The sequence below is a fragment of the Plecotus auritus genome (assembly GCF_963455305.1).
Source record: "Plecotus auritus genome assembly, chromosome: 8".
In the NCBI taxonomy this organism is placed as follows: domain Eukaryota; kingdom Metazoa; phylum Chordata; class Mammalia; order Chiroptera; family Vespertilionidae; genus Plecotus; species Plecotus auritus.
Genome location: NC_137782.1, coordinates 26,177,786 through 26,197,759, shown reverse-complemented (window position 1 = coordinate 26,197,759; position 19,974 = coordinate 26,177,786). Strand labels below are relative to the sequence as shown.

The following is a 19,974-nucleotide window of genomic DNA, read 5'->3' as shown; positions in this document are numbered from 1 at the left end:
CTACTCTTGTTCATTTTGCAAGAAATAGTTCAAAGCATACACAGTGAAATTCTAGACAGAAGATGAAAATGCTGAGTTTGAGACTTTTTTGGGGGGTACAGGGAGATAAATATACAGCCCTTAAACTTATAATGACAGTAGATATTTTCAGTTCTATTTTGATTAATCACATCCTTGCTGCTCAACACATAAGTACTAAGGAAATCCAAATTAATTTTGATAATAACCCAGGCAAAGCAAATCGTAACTAATAAAACGTGGTCCTGGCCCTTTCCCTCCTGTTAGTAAGGGTGATCACTTTTTCATTGTACGTTGTTAATAAGCGAAACTTTATAAGCCAAGAAAAGGTCCAGAAAAGGGTCAATGCCTTAGCCAAGGTTCTAGCCAGCACCCCCCGCCCCTCCGCCCCCGTCTCCCCGGAGCCCAGATTAAGAGGGCAGTTGGGTCAGGCTTACCTCATGGGTGCTGGGCGTTTCCAAGGAATATCTCTGTGTCAGGAGAGGCTCACTTGGCATAGAGCATCCTGCCTCACCAAGGCCAGAGGTCTGGGTACCAATGTTGGCTGTAAGAAATAAGCAGGGATGTTAGCGCCTGGTAGCAACCTGAAGTGATAAGGCCTAGAGACGAGCATTCATATAGAACTCGCAGCACATAGATGCACAAACATCTGCCACACATGCTTGCCTCTAGTCAAAATCTATGTCCTTGTTCATAGCTGTTGTTGTGAACCTACTAAGTTCAGATCCGATGCTAAGCCCCTACACTTATGATCTCATTCACCCACACAACAAAAGGGGAAAACTGTTTTCATCCCATTTTAAAGATGAGGCAATCCGATAATAGTAGTTAGCAAGGCCACAGAGTAAGTGAACCCCAGGAACTGGGCCTGCAAGACTCTGGAGTCCACACTAACTACTGTGCTATACAGCCTCAAAGTCAGCCCTGCTCTCCAAGAGGGTGAATGGCAAGGTCACCATGGAGGCTGGTTCGAACTCCCTGCTAGTGCCAACCCAGCACCAAGCCCCTGCCCCAGCCCCAGCCCCCTTGCACACCCACTCCTCTAGCCCTGCCTACACTCACCCACTGTTTGAGTGTAGGACATCTGGTGTGGCTCCTGGGTAGAGGCCTTCTTGACACTGCTGATGTGGGTCGGGGAGCGCTGAGACGTGGCTGGTGACCAGGCCATTGAGGCAGCTGGAGAGTAGGTGGCTTGTGGTACAGAGAACATGGAAAGAGAAAGGTTGGCTGGACGGGGGATCATTAATCAGAGTAGCACACCACCCCCTGACAGTTCCAGGGTGAGGAAGGGGAACCAGAACATTCACAGCAGGAAGATGAGTGAATTCAACTGGTCAGGCAGACCCCCAACTCCAGGGAGGGGGTGTGGCAATTTCCTATTACAAATCAATTCCCGTCTCCCCAGAGCCCCAAGCATCATGATCACACCCCTTTGTCCCCGCAGACAGTTTCAAATCAGGTGACCTTTACTCTTAGAGAAGGGCCATTCATCAGCAACACGGCCAAAGGAGTTTCATCTTCTCAGCTTCGCAAGAATTTTCAGCCACAAATCAGACTGAAAATAATGCGAACTGACTGAAGATAATGCGAGCCTTTTACAGGGTCAGCACTGTGCTTGGTGCGCTTACATATATCTCGTTCAGGCCCACATTCGGAAGAGGAAACTGAGGCTCAGAGAGGAAGTTACCCACCCAGATGAACACTTTAGGAAGTGACAGAGCCAGGCTTGACCTCAAAACTCGTGTTCTTTAACCACTATGTTACACACTACCCCATGGGTCCCACACTCATGGGTGGAAGGGGCTGGATCACTCACTCAAGGGTCTAGGTGGCTGGGCCGTCCACCTGGGGGCAGGCTGGACAGGTGGGCCAGAGCCATAGCACGCAGCCTGGGCTGGAGGCTGTGTGGGAGAAGAAGACCCAGTGAGGGGGCTGCAGCAGGGGGAGTGAGAAACTGCATCCCCCCCAAGGACGTCACCCCAGGAACTCCACTGTCCCCCCCAGGGGGCTGGTTAGTAAAGACCCACAAAGCTGGGATGAAGGCCTGCTTCCCATTTTGGGACGGCCATTATCCCTCAACTCTTTGGGGCAAGATCTCAGGTTCAATCCTCATCCCTATTATCAGAGCCACTAGCCCAACGACCTGGATAAAATGATGGCACATCCTGTTGAAACTTGTGACAGCTTAAGCAGTTGCTAACAGGACCAGGAATGTCCCCATTCTAGGAGCCTCTAGTGGCTAACATCTTTCTACTGCCTCTGGGTCACACAAGATCCTTTCCCAAAACAGGCCCCTCAGAGAGGGTAGCAGGCATGCTGCAAAAACTTAAGTTGGGGGAGGGCTACCGACTCTGTCAGTTTGGGAAGTCAGAATGGCATAGTAGGGTAAAACAATGCGTGTGGTAAAGAAACCGATGCTTCCTTTGTTTACTGCAGTAGTTCTCAAACTTAAATTTGACCAAAGAACCTTTTTATCACACCATTCACAAATCTCTCTCCCATATGGAAGCGCTGTTTGACAGCGACACTCTTAGAGAAGGGTTTTCATCAGCCCTTTTAGAAATGGGGTTAAAACAACCTGCTGTTTCAGGCAGAAGCAGGTTGGGAACTATGTCTGCCTTGAAGCTCTCTTCCTGTTCTACCTGGCTGTCAGGTTGCAGGCAGGCCCTCACCTGGGGCACGGTGGGCAGGAAGTAGCTGACAGGCTGCTGGAAAGAGCCCAAGACGGGGCCACCCAGGGCCCACATGTTGGAGAGGCGCTGCTGAATGAACTGGTTGGTCAAGATAGCCTTCCGCTCATCTTTGCGCTGAGCCAGTGCCACGTATAGCGGCTTGGTACCCAGGATGCACCCGTTCATCTCTGTCACGGCCTTCGTTGCCTCTTCTGGAGAGGAAAAACACACAAAGCCAAACCCTTTGCTGTGGCCACCCTCTGTCATCACCTAAAAGCAAGACAAGACAAGGGCTGCTGGGGGAGGGGAAGGAAGACTCCTGAGGCCAGTTCCCCTCTTCCCCTGGAGCCCAACCTGGCCCTGAGCAGGACCAGCAGAAACTTATTATCAGGGTGTCCTGTCACCCTGCATTCACTGAGGCCTACCACATGCCAGATACTTGACACTCCTCACTTCACTATGACTCCCACTTTATAAGTGAGGAAAGTGGGGCTCAAGAGTGACAGTCTACTTGCTGACTGACAGCTACTCATATTGCACAGACTATTTGCAGAATTAGGGAGAAGAGCTGCATTTCAGAATATATTCTCTCTCTCAGTTTTCTTTCTGAAAGATTTTCTTAGGCTGTGGTGGGAAGCTGGCTTAATTAAATGTATATACCTTCCTCAGAGAGGCTATCATGAAGTGAAATGATAGGCTAGGGTTAGCTAAGAATCTAAGGCTAGGGCTGGTTCTTCAGCCAGGGCCACCATCTTAAACATTTCCGTTGAGGTCACTATGATGAAAACAATCTGCATTTCGACCACTTCTTGGGTTTCCTTTCTTTCTTTTTTAATATATTTTTATTGATTTCAGAGAGGAAGGGAGAGGGAAAGAGAGAGATAGAAACATCAATGATGAGAGAGAATCATTGATCGGCTGCCTCCTGCACACTCCCTACTGGGGATTGAGCCCACAACCCAGGCATGTGCCCTTGACCGGAATCGAACCCAGGACCTTTCAGTCTGCAGGCTGATGCTCTATCCACTGAGCCAAACTGGCTAGGGCTGGGTTTTCCTAACTACTCATACAACTTCATTTGTGAATTATGGACATCAAAAGGGTGCTCTTAACAGCTATATTTCCTAGATACTCCAATAAAGAGAATTGTAAGGAACATGAAAATAATTTGAATTTTTATTTCTGGTACTTTAACCTGTTAATTATCTTTTTAGTAGAAATAAAAGCCCTTTTTACCATTAAAAAAAGAGAGAGAGAGAGAGAGTGACTTGTCCAGGGTCACCCAGCCAGTGGGTCACACATTCAGCCAATGTACCATCTGGTAAACCCCTACTGCCTCCACAAGGCCCTGAGCCAAGTTCTTTCAAAATCTGGGAAAGAGGTTCTTAGCCTTTTAACTAAAATAACCTTTCTATTTTGCAATATCTTTATATTTATAGAAAAGTCTCAAAAATAGAACAGAGTTGCTGTATATCTTTCACTGAGCTTGCCTCCCCATGTTAACATGGTACATTTGTCAAAACTACCATAGTAACATTGGCACAATACTATCAACTACAACGTTAGCTACCATGCTATTAACTAAACTGGACATTTCATTTGGATTTCACTAGTTTTACTGCTAATATTATTTTCCTCTTCCAGGATCCAATCCACATTACATTTAGGGTTCTTAATCTTTTTTAGGGTCAAAACACTGGCCCTGCTCACCTACTCCATGAGCAACAGAGTTGAGATAATTTTTTTAATCTGCTCTATTAGAGCCCATGCTCTACATCGGTGATTTTCCAACTGTACTTTGCTACCTGCTTGACCTGAGAGTTCACAGGTCCACAGGGAAGTCAATGGATGGGATTCAGGTGGTCTGTAAACTCGAATGGGGAAAAAAATGGCATCTGTATTTTCATATTAGCATTTCCTTCTATTTTGAATGTAAGAACAAAAAATGTGACTTTTGGGGGAAGAGAAAATATTTTCATATTCATCACTGCTGATCTCAAATATCTCTTATGCTAATTGCTATTTCACTAGATCTTATAGTTTTGATACATTAAGAAGCACATACTGCTGTCACCTTAGTATTTTGATAATTATTTCAATATAATTGTTTTTGTGATCCTATGAATTTTCCTTTATGCATTTAAAACTATTCTCAGAGCCCGGCTGGTGTGGCTCAGTGGTTGAGCATCAACCCAGGAACCAAGAGGTCACGGTTCGATTCCTAGTCAGGCTCAATCCCCAGTAGGGGGGGCATGCAGAAGGCAGCTAATTGATGTTACTCCTTTATCAGTGTTTCTATCTCTCTATCCCTCTCCCTTCCTTTCTCTCTAAAATTAATAAAAATATTTAAAGAATATAAATAAATAAATAAATAAATAAATAAATAAATAAATAAAATGCCCAGCCCCTACCCTCAGACATCTATATGCAATTTCTCTGACTCAGGTGTCTGTATTAGGAGCTCTCTAGGGGATTTTAGTGAGCAGTCAGCGTTGAAGAAGCATCCAGTGAGCCCAACTCCCTTATCTTATAGATGAGGCTCAGAAGACATCTGCTCAAGGTCACAGAGCTACTGAGTAGAATAGCCAATCATCACACCTCAGGTGCTAAGAATGCTTAAGAAATGAAGAATAGATGAAGAATGATATAGCCCAACCCTCTCATTTTCCAGATGCAGAAACTGAGGCCCAGGAGGGGTATGTCACTGGTCAAGACCAGACAACAAAGTCAATGGAAATGCTAAGACATGAATTTCTGGAATCTGGCATATAGTAGGCACTCAATAATGCTTGTTGAATGAACCAAGGTTTCAGTGGGCCCCAATAAGACCAGCTGTGTGACTGGGACTGTATTACCATCCTCTTTCCCTCCAGGGCAGACAAGCTCCAATGGGGTCAGACATAGCCCCAAAATCCAAAAGGTGTGGCTCAGCACCAACTCCCTGAAGGCCATGGGAGAGAGAAGGGGTGTGTGGGCAGTGAGAGGATGGGAGGGGGAGGCTATCTGTCCACTGTAGGCACCCACAGCCCTCACCTTGGCACTGGTGATCACTCCGTAGGGAGAGAACTCTTTCCTCAGCCTCTCATTATCAATGGAGTCATCCAGGTTCTTCACATACAGGTTCACGCCCTGGAAGGAAAGGACACTGCTAGATATGCCTTCCTCCCCAAGCTCCTGACTGACTTGTGTGGTGGGCAGAGGAAGCCCTGGTCTCCAAGCCTCCTGTTCCCAGTCCCGCACAATACCCATGCACCCCACCAATCACACAGCATGCCCCTCACCTGGGAGCTGGAGCCCCCACAATCCCTAAAGCCTAGTTCCCGGACGTGGGGTTGCTAGAGGAAGGAATCACATTTAGGGCCCTCACCTGGTAATGGTTCAGCCGGTCCTGCTTCATATGCTTCATCTGCTGGAACCTTCGCTTAAGCTCATTCTGCCGCTCCGCCCACTTCTGGGCACGGCCCACATAGAGCAGCTGCCCTCTCACCTCCTTCCCATTCATGTCCATCACAGCCTGTGCAGGGAAGATGGAGTGACAGTGCTTGGTGACCACCCCCGATGAGGCCCTGGCCTTAGCCATGGCCTCCAGTCCCACCTCCCGGATTTAGAAGGGACCACCTGCCAGCCAGGCTGGCCTTGTTAGCTGAGAATAATTAGTACCAGGATAAAGGCCATCCACTTTTTAAAAACGTGGGACAAAATTTCAGAGTAAACTGTAGATTTTTTAAAATTTGCTTCCGACTCTATTTTAAAAAGGGAAATTTGCAGTTTCCCATATTTGACAATCAGTTTATAACTACCTACATGTGGATTTTTTTAAAACAAAGCAGCGAGCATAATTCTTTCAAAATGGCATGACAGCATAATCAACATCTCTTACTTCATGTTGGATTTCACGGCATAAAGAATCCTTTTGCTAATTATGAGAACTTTCGTTTTAGAAATACTGGTGTTTTAACCCTGTTGGTTTTGCTTTTCTCCAGTTAACTGGCCTAAGCCTACCAGACCCTAACTTGTCAGTGGCTTTGATTGCATGAAATCCTACATCTTTTGTGAGATATGCAACTTCTCTCTGCAATCCATTTATACTAAACTGAATTTGCATTGACTTATATGCAAAAATCAGCAAAAGGCAAACTTGTGTGTGTACCGGCTCAATAATTAGGATGAGATAATAGTGTTAGTGAAGAGAAATGTTGAAGAGAACTTATTTTGTCAGTGGTCCGTTCATTAGTAAATACTTTCACATAATGATGACTTTTGATTTCCTGCCTAAATATGCAAATATATGTAAATATACATTGTGGACCCAGGAACTACCTGTTGTACAGCAGTCTTTTTTTTTTTTTTATTGACATGTCTCTTCTTTTTTTTTTTTTTTTTAATAAATCTTTATTCAGATTATTACAATTATTTCTCCTTTTTCCCCCCATAGCTCCCCTCCACCCCTTTCCCACCCCACCTTCTGCCCTTACCTCCCCCTCACTGTCCTCATCCATAGGTGTATGATTTTTGTCCATTCTCTTCATGAACCCCCCTTACCCCTTTCCCCATGAGAATTATCAGTCCACTCCCTTTCTATGCCCCTGATTCTATTATATTCACCAGATTATTCTGTTCCTCAGGTTTTTAATTCACTTGATTTTTAGGTTCGCTTGTTGATAGATATGTATTTGTTGTTCATAATTTTTCTCTTTACTTTTTTCTTATTCCTCTTCTTTAAGAATACCTTTCAGCATTTCATATAATACTGGTTTGGTGGTGATGAACTCCTTCAGCTTTTTCTTATCTGTGAAGCTCTTTATCTGCCCTTCAATTCTGAATGATAGCTTTGCTGGGTAGAGTAATCTTGGTTGTAGGTTCTTGCTATTCATCACATTGAAAATTTCTTGCCACTCCCGTCTGGCCTGCATAGTTTCTGTTGAGAAGTCAGCTGACAGTCGTATGGGTGCTCCCTTGTAGGTAATTAACTGTTTTTCTCTTGCTGCTTTTAATATTCTCTCTTTGTCTTTTGCCCTTGGCATTTTAATTATGATGTGTCTTGGTGTGGTCCTCTTTGGATTCCTTTTGTTTGGGGTTCTGTGGGCTTCCTGGACTTGTAAGTCTATTTCTTTCACCAGGTGGGGGACGTTTTCTGTCATTATTTCTTCAAATAGGTTTTCAGTATCTTGCTCTCTCTCTTCTTCTGGCACGCCCATAATTCTGATGTTGGTACGCTTGAAGTTGTCCCAGAGTCTTCTTACATTATCTTCAACTTTTTGGATTTTTTTTTTTTCTTTTTGCTTTTTCGGTTGAGTGTTTTTTGCTTCTTTGTATTTCAATTCTTTGACTTGATTCTTGTGTTCCTCTATTCTGTTTCTGGGTCTCTGTATAATATTTTTTATTTCAGTCAGTGTATGTTTAATTTCTAGTTGGTCCTTTTTCATATCTTCGAGGGTCTCGTTATATTTATCGGCCTTTTCTAGGATATTCTTAAAAAGTCTTATAACCGTGGTTTTGAATTCTATATCCAGTCGTTTGTTTTCCTCCATTTCTTTCGTTTGTGATCTGATTCGTTGACCCCGCATTTTCACTGATTCCCTGAGTTGGTAAGGTAGATATTTGTGCTAGGTTTCCAATATGGCCCAGTGGGTCTGCTTACCCAGTTAACCTGAGGTGGACACTCTTGGTGCACCCCTTTGTGGACTGTGTGTACAGCCTTGTTGTAATTAAGTCTTTATTGTTGTTGGTATCACTGGGAAGAATTGACCTCCGGGTCAGTTGGCTGTAAGGATCAGCTGTGTCTATGCTGGGAGAAGCCCAGTGCTGGAGACAGCCCTATAGGATTAGATTTGCTAAATTGCAATAGCCTCTGTGCTCAGCTTGGATGGGGTGGAGCCTCAGTCTTGGCTTCCTGTCAGCCCCGCCCCTGCGCGCACGTGCGCTTTCAGTCCTCCGCCTTCCCCAGCTCGAGTCTCCGCCTGAGAGTCCAGACTCCCCCCACAAGAGCGTGGGTCCCCAGGGGCTCGCCTGGAACCGGGGTTCACTGCAGTCAGAACTGGGGCACAGTGCCGTCAGGAGCCTCTGACTCCCCTCCACCAGGGAAAGCCTGTGGCAACCTCCGCAGCCCTTGTGCGCACCGGCGTGCGTGCGCGTGTGTACTTTCAGTCCTCCGCCTTCCCCGGCTCCCGAGTCTCCGCCCGAGAGTCCAGACTCCCCCCACAAGAGCGTGGGTCCCCAGGGGCTCGCCTGGAACCGGGGTTCACTGCAGTCAGAACTGGGGCACAGTGCCGTCAGGAGCCTCTGACTCCCCTCCACCAGGGAAAGCCTGTGGCAACCTCCGCAGCCCTTGTGCGCACCGGCGTGCGTGCGCGTGTGTACTTTCAGTCCTCCGCCTTCCCCGGCTCCCGAGTCTCTGCCCGAGAGTCCAGACTCCCCCCACAAGAGCGTGGGTCCCCAGGGGTTCGCCCGGAACTGGGGTTCAGTGCAGTCAGAACTGGGGTTCAGTGCCGTCGGAGGCTTCCTTCCCCCTTCCGCCAGAGGAAGTCAGCCAGGCTCTCAGCCGCCCTTCCTCTCTGCGCGCACAAAGCCCCTTTGCCGTACCTCCAATTCTCTGTGAGCTTTTCTCCTTCCTTCTAGTTGTAGAATTTTCACTCAGCCTGCTTTCCTGTGGTTCTGGATGGTGTCCGTTCTGTCTTTTAGTTGTAGTTTTGAAATTGTTGTGCGAGGCAGCAGTTTAGGTGTTTACCTATGCCGCCATCTTGGTTTTCTCTCCGACATGTCTCTTCTCTGTACAGCAGTCTTAAAAGTCATTACCAAAGTCTCTAAGACCTTGGAGTTAATGGACCCCTGCAGCTTCATCCATCTACTCCCACTTGTCTTTTTACAGTTGGGGAAAACAAAACCTAGAGGGTGGGACTTGTCCAAGGACACAAAGAAGTTACCTTTCAAAGGAGCCATTTACTTAAGAACAAAGCTTCAGAGTCAGAAAGAGTGTATTCTAATCCCAGTGGCACTTAATACAACCCATGAAACCTAGTAACAACAGCAGAGCCCATATTAGTCGGGGGAGAGATGAGAATGTATGCAAAACCCCTGGCACAGTGCCTGGCCTGTGCTAAGTGCTCAGTGAGAAGAGGCTGTTAGGGAGATGGCACCAGGATCCAGGTCTCCAGCAGAATCCACCCTGAGCCGAGCTCTTCCATATCCGGTGATCTTAATGGGGCAGCAACCATGGGAAGAGCTTTATGGTTGGCCATAAAAAGCTTATGGGAGGCCAAATAGAACATTGTTATTCCAGCTTTGTCATTGTATGACCTTGTACCATTCATTCACTCAGCAAATATCTATCTGGTAGCTACTGACAGGTATAATACCAGAGACTTAATGGTGAAACGAGACCCAGCCTCTACTCTCTGTTATTTTTTTTTTATTATTGATTTCAGAGAGGAAGGGAGAAGTAGAGAGAGATAGAAACATCAATGATGAGAGAGAATCATTGATTGATCGGCAGCCTCTTGCATGCTCCCTACTGGGGATCGAGCCGCAACCCTTGACTGGAATCGAATCTGGGACCCTGCAGGCTGATGCTCTATCCACTGAACCAAACAAGCTAGAGCTCTACTCTCGGTTCTGTTCATGTACTACTAATGGAGAGAGACAGAAGGTTTCACAAGTTAAGTGATAACCGGAAGGGGCAGCTTCGTGAAGGAGGGAAAGTAGGAGACCCAAAGGACAGGCACTAAATCGCCTAAAGCTACGCTGTCCAATAAGGTAGTCAGTAGCCACGTGCAGCTACTAAGCACTTGAAATATGGCCAGTCTGAATTGTGCGGGAGGTACCAGATTTCAAAGAATTAAGTACAAAAAAGGGGATGTAAAAAAAAAAATCTCAACTTTTATATTAAATACTCATTGACATGGTTATCATTTGAAAATGTTTACATTGAATAAAATATATTACAATTAATTTCACAGTTCTTTTTTTTACCCTTTTTAATGTGGCTATTGAAAATTGTGTGTTTTTTTTAATCTACTGGAGAATTTTAAATTGCATGTGTGGCTCACGTTACATTTTTATTGGACAGCATTGGTGTAAATTGCAGGAAAAGGGAAGTGTTGTGAGAAAACAGCATTTGCAAAGGCCTGGAAACAAGAAATAGCATAGCACTTCCCTCCCTGCCTCAATCCCACAATCAATTCAAGCAGAGGGTAGTGGCTGTCTCGAAGGCTCCTTCTACCTCTTATGCAGCAAGAACCTATAAAATAAGCAGCCTCATGACTCGGAAGTCCCAGAAGGAGGCTGAAGCCTTCTGCCTTCAGCACAGGCAGGAAGGGCCCTGGCTCACGTGACCTTTCCTTCCACAGGCAGCTGGAGCCCTTTGCTCCCGACCTCCCTTCTTCCTAGTCCTGGCTCAGCACCTTCTCCACGAAGCAGGGCGATGGGGAGGCAGGCTCCTACCTTCTGGGCTTCCTCATGCTTCTCAAAGTTGACAAAGCCAAAGCCTCGGGAGTGGCCGCTGTCATCCCTCATCACCTTCACACTCAGCATCTTCCCTGGGAAGGACCAGCCTGGCTCAAAGGGGAGTTTAGGAAGCCCCAAGGTGTTCCCCTTTCCTCCCACAAGTCTCCAGAAAGCCCAGGAGGGCCTTTCCTCCCAGCCTGACTAGGGAGCAGAAGAGAAAGTGACCCCAAACTCCCTCAGGAAGCACACTCACCAAACTGGGAGAAGAGCTCCTCCAGGCCCTGCTCGTCTATGTCTATTTTCAGGTTCTTCACATAGACGTTGGTGAACTCCATGGCCTGAACCCCCAGCTCAGCCTCCCGCTCCTGTCGGGACTTGAAGTGGCTAACGAAGCTGTGGACACACCGACAGGGTAGGCAGCTGCCAGCCACCAGCCACCCCCACCTCAATCCCAGCCCATTCCGCAACCCTGGGTCATTGGAGCCAATTGCTACCAGCCTCTGGCCTCTGATTCCCTCATCAGAAGACTGGGCAGGGCAATACTACTCAGAATATATCCAAGGCTTGACCACCTTCTGCAGCCGAGATTCTATGTTCCAGCATAAGGTTAAGAAGACTTAATTCTTGTGGCAAATGCACAGGGAGGTCCTACCAGACACCAGGCAGCTGAGTGCCCAGGAGATAAGAGCATGAACTTGGGAGTCACACTTGAATCCTCACTCTGCAGCTGCCTAGCTGTGGGACCCCAGGCAAGTTCCTTAATCTCTCTGAGTCTCAGTGTTCATTCCTGTAAAACTGGGGATCAAACTCACACCACAAAGATTTGCTAATTCATTTACCACGTACACTGGGCAACAGTAGTGGGAGAACCAGACACAATCCATGCTAGTGCTGCTGTGGGGAAACTGAAATAACTTAAATACAATATTCACTTTAAAAATTGTAATCTCCAAGTTCATGTAAACACATCCAGGAAAGTATCGTAGATTAAGAAAAACAAACAAACAAACAAACAACAACAAAAAAAAAACTGCTGTGGCCAGTTGGCTCAGCTGGTTGAGCACTGTCCCATGCACCAAGAGGTCACCGGTTCAATTCCCGGTCAGGGCACATGCCGGGGTTGCAGGCTCCAGTAGGGGGCATGCAGGAGGTAGCCAATTAATGTTTCTCTCTCTCTCTCTCCCCCTTCCTCTTTCTCTAAAATCAATAAAAATATATTCTTTAATAGAAGGAAAATACAAAACAAAACGAAGCATAAGAAAATGTGATAGTATCTATAGCACGTTTAGCACAAACAAGTTGTAGCTGGCACTAACACTTGGAGAAAACTGAGTGACAAAGGTAAACTTGGACACATGGTAGCTAACAAAAGCCCACCATTGTTCAGATTTGTTGACAAAGCTTCCCCTGGGAAACCCTGGACAGAATAACTCTCCGGGCATCTCCCAGCTCAAAGCCTCCATCGTTCCACAGTATTGAGCATGGGGCTGAGCCTTCAGATGCACAGAAGCAAAACTGGGGGAGGGGCACTGCCAGAAGAGATTCTCTCCAGCATCTGCATCTCAATTTTCCCATCTGTGAAGTGGGGATGATGCCAAACTGATATGTATGAAGATAGCCGGCTAAGCATATGCCTACTTTCCCACCCATCCAAAAATCCCATGAAATCACACAAAAGGCTTAAGAAAAAAAATTCACAGGCATGCCGAGAAGGCTGAGTCCATTGATGATCTGGCCATTCCTTCAGAATCATCACTTCATTTACTCCTCAGAAAAATCCTCTAAGCATATGTCAGCAGTCCCATTTTTACTTGAGGAAAGGGAGTCCTTGAGAGCTTAAGCTACTCTTTCGAGGTCACACTGCCAGGGAGAATACCGGCTGCTGCTCAGTGCCTGTGCCCTTAGATGGTGGTGGGTAGCATGGGTCCCCAGTTGGTGATGCTATGATTCTGTCCCTTCAGCTTCGGTCCACCCCTATGCCTTCAACTCACACTTTGCGGTTATTCAGCAGCATCCCATTCATGGTGTTGATGGCCTGCTGTGCAGCCTCACGGGTCTCAAAATGGACAAAGCCAAAGCCTCGGGAGCCGTGGTCATCACACACCACCTGGGCCACAGAGAAAAAGAACAAGAAGAGCAGCCAACAGGGGGTTCAGGTAGAATAGAATGGTAAGATGATAACAACTTATATCTGAGTGCTCACTCTGTGACTGGGACAGACAATGCTATGTCACACAACAACTCCATTTTAGAGATGGGAAACTAAAGCTCAGAGAGGCTGACCCACTTGCTTAAGCTCACACAGTACCGTCCTCAAACTGAACACAGGTCTTTTATACCACAGACAAGTTTTTAAATATCTTCCTAAGGTAATGGGCAAGAGGATCAGATTCAGTCTCCTATTCCTGCATCCTTGTTTCTAACAGCAAATTAGAAACACCTCTTGAGTATCCATCAAGAGGTGACTGGTTAAGTAAGTTACAGTACATTCATGCTAGTGTGCAGCTGAGGAGAACATGGTAGATTATATGGCTGACACAGAGTGATGTGGAGGGTATATCAGTGGCTGACACAGAGTGATGTGGAGGGTATATCATTAAGCGGGGGAGGGGGGGAAATCAAGCCAAATTGGGTGAAAATGGGCATCTACACAAGGGAAAATTTTAAACAGAAACACACAAAACTGTTTACAATGGTTATTTCTGGGGACTAGGGTTGAAAGGGATGGAGCCTTCTTTTCCATTTCATTCCTTTCCACATTGTTTAAACTTCATCAATTATGTACTGTTTCAACAACAGACTTGTTTTAATTTTGTAAAAGACCCACAAACGTCCTACCCCTATTTTGTAAGCCTCCCGACTCAAATGAGAAGGACAGAGCTTGAGAATAGGAAAAATCCTCAGGTCACATAGTTCCCATCCCTCTGGTTGAACTTGCACGAAGACCACTAAGGCCCATTTCAGGGTGTCCCTAGCGCCACCCACCCCTGCAGCCGGTGCCCCAGCTCAGCTAAGTGGCATTTGCCTAGATGACTACCCCAGCCTCCCAACCCAGCTTCCATGCTGACCCCTGGGATGCTTTCTCTGAAATGGAGCTGTGACGGTGTCCCATTGGGACCTCACTTCCAGTAGCTCCAACTGTCCACAGAACTAGATCAACTTGACATTTGAGGCTCTTCAATGGGCCCTGCACTAGTATTCATCCAAATCTAGGCCCAGCATACCCTCCTCCACTCTCCAGCCCCAAACAGGATCCCCCCACTTTCAACTCAAGACCCAGCTTCCTTTCAAATTCAACCATGTTGACTGGGTCCCCGTTTTGGGCCAAGCACCTCCTAAGGGTATCACATACTTATTTTGTTGTAGTAGCCATAAGAACCCTTTCAAGCAATTTTTTTTTTGTATTATTATTTATGATCAATTTTTAAAAATTTATCTTTATTGTTGAAAGTATTACAGATGTCCCCTTTGTGGTGTTTTTTTTTTCCCCCCATTGACCTCCTCCTCCCCGCACCCACGCCTCCCAGGCCTTCACCACACTATTGTCTGTGTCCATGGGCTATGCATATATGATTATAAATTCTCCTTGGTTGATCTCTGCCCATCCACCTCTGCCTTCCCGCTAAAATTCATCAGTCTGTTCCATGCTTCTATGTCTCTGGATCTATTTCGTTCATCAGTTTATTTTGTTCATTAGATGCCACATATGAGTGACATCATGTGACAATTATCTTTCTCTGACTGACTTATTTCCCTTAGCATAATACTCTCCAGGTTCATCCATGCTGTTGCAAATGGTAAGAGTTCCTTCTTTTTTACTGCCATGTAGTATTCCATTGTGTAAATGTACTACAGCTTTTTTATTCACTCATCTGCTGATGGGCACTTGAGCTGTTTCCAAATCTTAGCTATTGTAAATTACTCTGCTATGAACATGGGGTGTATACATTCTTTCTGATTGATGTTGGAAGAATCACAATACCAGATATCAAGTTATACTACAAGACTACTGTATTCAGAACAGCCTGTACTGGCACAAGAACAGGCATATAGATCAGTGGAACAGAACAGAGACTCCGGATATTGACCCAAGTCATTACGCTCAATTAATATTTGACAAAGGAGGCAAGAGCAGGCAATGGAGTCAAGATTGTCTCTTCAATAAATGGTGTTGGGAAAATTGGACAGGTACATGCAAAAAAAAAAAAAATGAAACTAGACCACCAACTTACACCATACACAAGAATAAACTCAAAATGGATAAAAGACTTAACTGTAAGTCATGAAACCATAAAAATCCTAGAAGAAACCATAGGCAATAAAATCTCAGACATCTCTTGTAGCAATATATTTACCAATACTAGTACATCTCCTAGGACAAAGGAAACTAAGGAGAAAATAAACAAATGGGACTACATCAAAAATAAAAAGTTTCTGCACAGCAAAAGAAACATCAACAAAATAAAAGGAGAGTCCATTGCATGGGAGAATATATTTGCCAATGATGCATCTGATGAAGAGTTAATTTCCAAAATATATAGGGAACTCATACAACTTAACAAAAGGAAGACAAACAATCCAATTCAAAAATGGGCAAAGGGCCTAAATAGATACTTCAAAATGGACATACAGAAGGCAAGAGACATATGAAAAAATGCTCAAAGTCACTAATCATCTGAGAGATGCAAATTAAAACAACAATGAGGTATCACCTCACACCTGTCAGAATGGCTATCAACAACAAATCAACAAACAGTGTTGGTGATGTAGAGAAAAGGGAACCCTAGTACACTGCTGGGGGAATGTAGACCTGGTGCAGCCACTGTGGAGAACAGTATGGCATTTCCTCATAAAATTAAAAATGGAACTCCCATTTGACTCTTTCAGGAAATTCTTAAACTCTAAGTGTCAACTGACTGATTGGGGAAAATGAAACTAAATATTTACTGAGCGTCTACTATGTGCCAATCTTATTCTAGGTACCTGGATACAAAGGTAAATAAAAACAAGATCACTACTCTTATGGAACTTCCACTCTATTATACGAGAAATCTTAAAAACAAGGTGTGGCCATTGATTGCAATGATGACCTCAATTAATGGCCTTCCTATATCCACACTCTTTGTCCTATAAATTCTATGTCCTCTCACTCTGAATTGGGTCTTGTGACTTGCTTTGGCAAACAGAATGCATTGGAAGTGACTGTGTGCCAGTTCCAAGCTTAGATCTCAAGAGGCCTGGTGAACTTCCACTTTGTCTCCCAGGCCCCTGCCGTTGCCATGGGTTAGCCTGCTGGAGGACGAAAGACCATAGCGAGGAAAGCTGAGATACTCCAGCTAACAGCCAACCACTGCCTAGAAGCAGAGCCACCCAGCTCTCCACAGGGACATGAAGGAGCCCAGCCAAGACCAGACCTGTTCAGCTGAACTCAGCCCAAATCACCAACAGCAGAATTATAAGCTAAGTAACGGCTGTTGACAGTGACTAAGCTTTGGGGTGGTTACACAGCAAGAGCAGACTGAAACACAGGTGGCCTCTGATAGGTATATGAAGATGAAACTGAAAGAATTACTTCCATTCCGGTCCTTGCTGAACCTAGAGCTTAACTGAAAAGACCTCATATACTGTAAAGTAAGGTGCTTCTGGGATACCTCTGTCACACAGGTACTTGACCCAGACCCCCTCAAGAGGGCCCACCAACCTTGCAAGACAGGATGTTTCCAAAGGTGGAGAAGGTATCATATAAGGCCTTGTTGTCAATGGACTCCTCCAGGTTCTTGATGAAGATGTTGCCCACACCCGACTTTCGAAGTCCTGGGTCTCGCTGGGACCACATGATGCGAATGGGTTGGCCTTTGATAACCTCAAAGTTCATTGTATCCAGTGCCAGCTCCGCTGGACAGGAGGAGGAGAGAAAGGAGCAAGTTAAGGGGACTCCCTGAACCCTCAGGTACTTAATTGGGAGCCCCCTTCCAAAAGAAAAAAAAAAGAGCCAATGTCTGGGTCTCATTGGAGATAAGAGCCCGAAGGCTCAGGAGGGATAAGAATGAAAGTGTATGGCACTCCTCCCACTTTTCAGGATCTCATTCAACTCCTCACTATAGCCATGTGAGCATGGATTCCTACCCCCATTTTACAGAAGGGAAAACTGAGGCTCAGAAAGGGGAAAGATCAGTGGCAGAGCCAGGTCTACTGTGGTCTCTAAAGCACACCAAATAGATAAAAATGTAAAGGAGGGCTTCTATGACAAAATGGTGGCAGCAGTTTGAGAAAATTCAAGCTCAGAGGTGCTGAGCAGCAGAGTTGAGATTTGATCCCAAGTAGTAGGATTTTGGGGGAGGCAAATGTCACCTCCCTGAGCTGGTTTCTTCCTCTAAAGTAGTGATGATGATGATGATATTAACCACCCTTTCACACCTAACAAAGGGAAATAATACCATCTACCTCTAGGTTGTTGGACAGGTTGAAAATTAAGTAAGGTATGCAAGGTGCCTTGTCCTTAGCACCTGGCACAAAACAGATGGTTGGCAAATGGCAGTGTGTCTGAAAACAGCAGCCTACGCCTGTCCTCTTGCGACTGCTATGGCCTTTACCTCTCCCCGGTAATGCTGTCCCCTGCTTAAAGGATTCTCTACTTTCAGAGGCATGGACAGGAACTGTGCAGAACTCAGTGGAGTCTGGTTCTTCCATCTAGTTCTACCAATGAACACCCAGGGGCTAAACCCCTTCTCTCTGGAGCTCAGCTTCCCCATCTATGAAGTCTGCCCAAAAGGTCAGGTGTGCAGAACTTGGAGAAAGCTGGAAATGGCAGTGGGTGGGGAAAGCAGAGCAAAGGAGAAGTCCCCCTGGAATCCACTCAGCCATCCCCTGGGAAACAGACTGAACCACTCCAGCAACCCCCAAGCTGGGGGTGGGGAGGTGGGGGGACCTCCCCACCCACCCAGGAGATGCAGAGTAAGGGTGCCCTCTCTTGGACTTGGCCAGGCAGGCCTTTTTAGGTTGTTTCTGGAGTCTTCCACCTGAATGCTGGTTACTATTTTTTTTCCCCTTAGGTTACACTTATTGAGCCCATACAATATACTGGAGAGACTTCATAGACACAGTTCTTCCAAGCCTTAGCTCCCATTTCACATATGCAGTGTCAAATGTGAACTTCTGCTCAAGCTCATACCCTAGTGGCAGAACTTGAGCAAAACCGGGGCTCTTAAACTCTCTCTCACCAGAGGTGTGGGCACACCCATCCCGCAAGCGCTAATCAATCCCATCAGCTCTGAGAAACGGGTTGTGGAGCCTAAAGTGGAGGCGGTTTTTCTGGGCTTGCCAAGGGAAAAGCGCCTGGTGCAGACCTCGTGTCAGCAGCCGGGAGAGGCCGAGCCCCAGGCCCAGCTCTCCCGGCTTCCCCACTAGTTACCTATGTCGCCTCCCACATCGCCCTCACCAGGTGCTTTGAATTTTCTTCTCCCAACCATTCTATCAAGCAGGTCCGCTCCCCATTTTTCAGACAGGCAAGGGAAGCTCAGAACGGTTGAGTAATTTGCTCAAAGTCACACAGCTGCTGGCTTTCTAATCCTAGGGTTGGCCTGGCCCTAAAGCCCTTGGATGTTTCCACTCAGCCTTAATATCTCCCCTCTACAAACTGGAGCACCAGGAAAACACAGTGGGCGCACACTAATTGCTAGTTCCTGCCTCAGGGCCTCAGGGGGCTCTCTGGGCCTGTTTCCCTGGCTGCAAAACTGAAGATGCAGGAGCAGAGATGGAAGAGCGGCTGGCCGAGAGGTGGGTTCATCATGCGTCAGTCCGTCTGTTCCCAGCCCCCTGGGCTCACCGTCGGCCGGCTGCTGGAAGTTGATGTAGGCATAGCCCAGCGAGCGGCGGGTGGCCACGTCGCGGCACACGCGGATGGACAGGATGGGTCCGGCAAGAGAGAACTTCTCGTACAGCATGGCCTCGGTCACGTCGGGGTGCAGGTCGCCCACGTAGAGCGAGGCAAGCGGGAAGCCCGGGCCGCTGGCGTTCATGGTGGGTGGGGGGAACGAGGTGCCGGCCCCCGCGCCCCGCGTGCGTCACTCGGGCGGTACCTCGGCTGCGGGCGCGCAGGAAGCAAGGGACTCTCACTCCCTGCGCGCCCGCCCCTTCTTTTACCACCCCTCGGCGCCCGCGTGCCAATCACCTACGCCTCGGCCCCTCCCCTCTTAGTTCCCCACCTGGGACCCCTCAGCGTTCTAAAAGCCTCCGGTGGGCGACACCTTTGGCCCCGCCTCCGGAGGCGGGAGAGCCCTCACCTGGCCAGAGGTGGGGCTGTAGAGAAGCGGTGGAGCTGAGCCCCCTGGGAGGGCCTGAAACCTGGGTTGTAATCCCCAATGTTATAGCCTTTAGGGGGCCGGTTCCCTTCTTGGTAAACTCCTTCTTCGAAAGGATTAAAGGAGACCGTACATTACAAACAAGAGCATTTGGAGCCGGATGCCTGGCTAGTTTCAAAGACATGTACCTAGCCAGCTGAAAGGAGTCTTTCTCCAGAAAGCCCAATCTAGCCCCACCCTTCTGGAACCAGCCTAGTGACTTGGGACTGAAGGCTCCATGTGGGAATTCGAGACTACTAAGGCCTTCTTTGACACTGCCTCCTATGTAGTTTGCATAGACCTTTTTCTGGGATATTCCCTGCCCACCTTTCTCATTTAAGGATCCATTCCACCTGCACACCACCAGGAAAGCTCACCAAGTTACTCTAAGGAACAGTGAGGTCCCAATGAGGTTAGGGCAGTGGTCCCAAGCAGAGCAGCAAGACCCTTCTATCAATCTTGAGTTTGCAGATTCGATCTGTGCTGTGGAGTCATTTCTGAAG

The 19,974-nt window shown here is 46.9% G+C and overlaps 1 protein-coding gene across 1 annotated transcript in view; it reads right to left on the bottom strand.

Moving 5' to 3' along the window:
• PABPC1L (poly(A) binding protein cytoplasmic 1 like) overlaps nucleotides 1-19,150 on the bottom strand; it is a gene marked incomplete at its 5' end in the record, with an annotated part of 36,398 nt that extends 17,248 nt beyond the window's left edge. The window contains 10 exons of the mRNA XM_080683773.1: nucleotides 1,081-1,209; nucleotides 1,835-1,919; nucleotides 2,691-2,960; nucleotides 5,724-5,819; nucleotides 6,058-6,204; nucleotides 11,130-11,224; nucleotides 11,386-11,525; nucleotides 13,124-13,239; nucleotides 16,834-17,027; nucleotides 18,958-19,150. Coding sequence (XP_080539899.1) covers nucleotides 1,081-1,209; nucleotides 1,835-1,919; nucleotides 2,691-2,960; nucleotides 5,724-5,819; nucleotides 6,058-6,204; nucleotides 11,130-11,224; nucleotides 11,386-11,525; nucleotides 13,124-13,239; nucleotides 16,834-17,027; nucleotides 18,958-19,150 — 1,465 coding nt within the window. The remainder of the gene's footprint in view (nucleotides 1-1,080; nucleotides 1,210-1,834; nucleotides 1,920-2,690; nucleotides 2,961-5,723; nucleotides 5,820-6,057; nucleotides 6,205-11,129; nucleotides 11,225-11,385; nucleotides 11,526-13,123; nucleotides 13,240-16,833; nucleotides 17,028-18,957) is intronic.
• Between the last annotated feature and the right edge of the window lie 824 nt (nucleotides 19,151-19,974).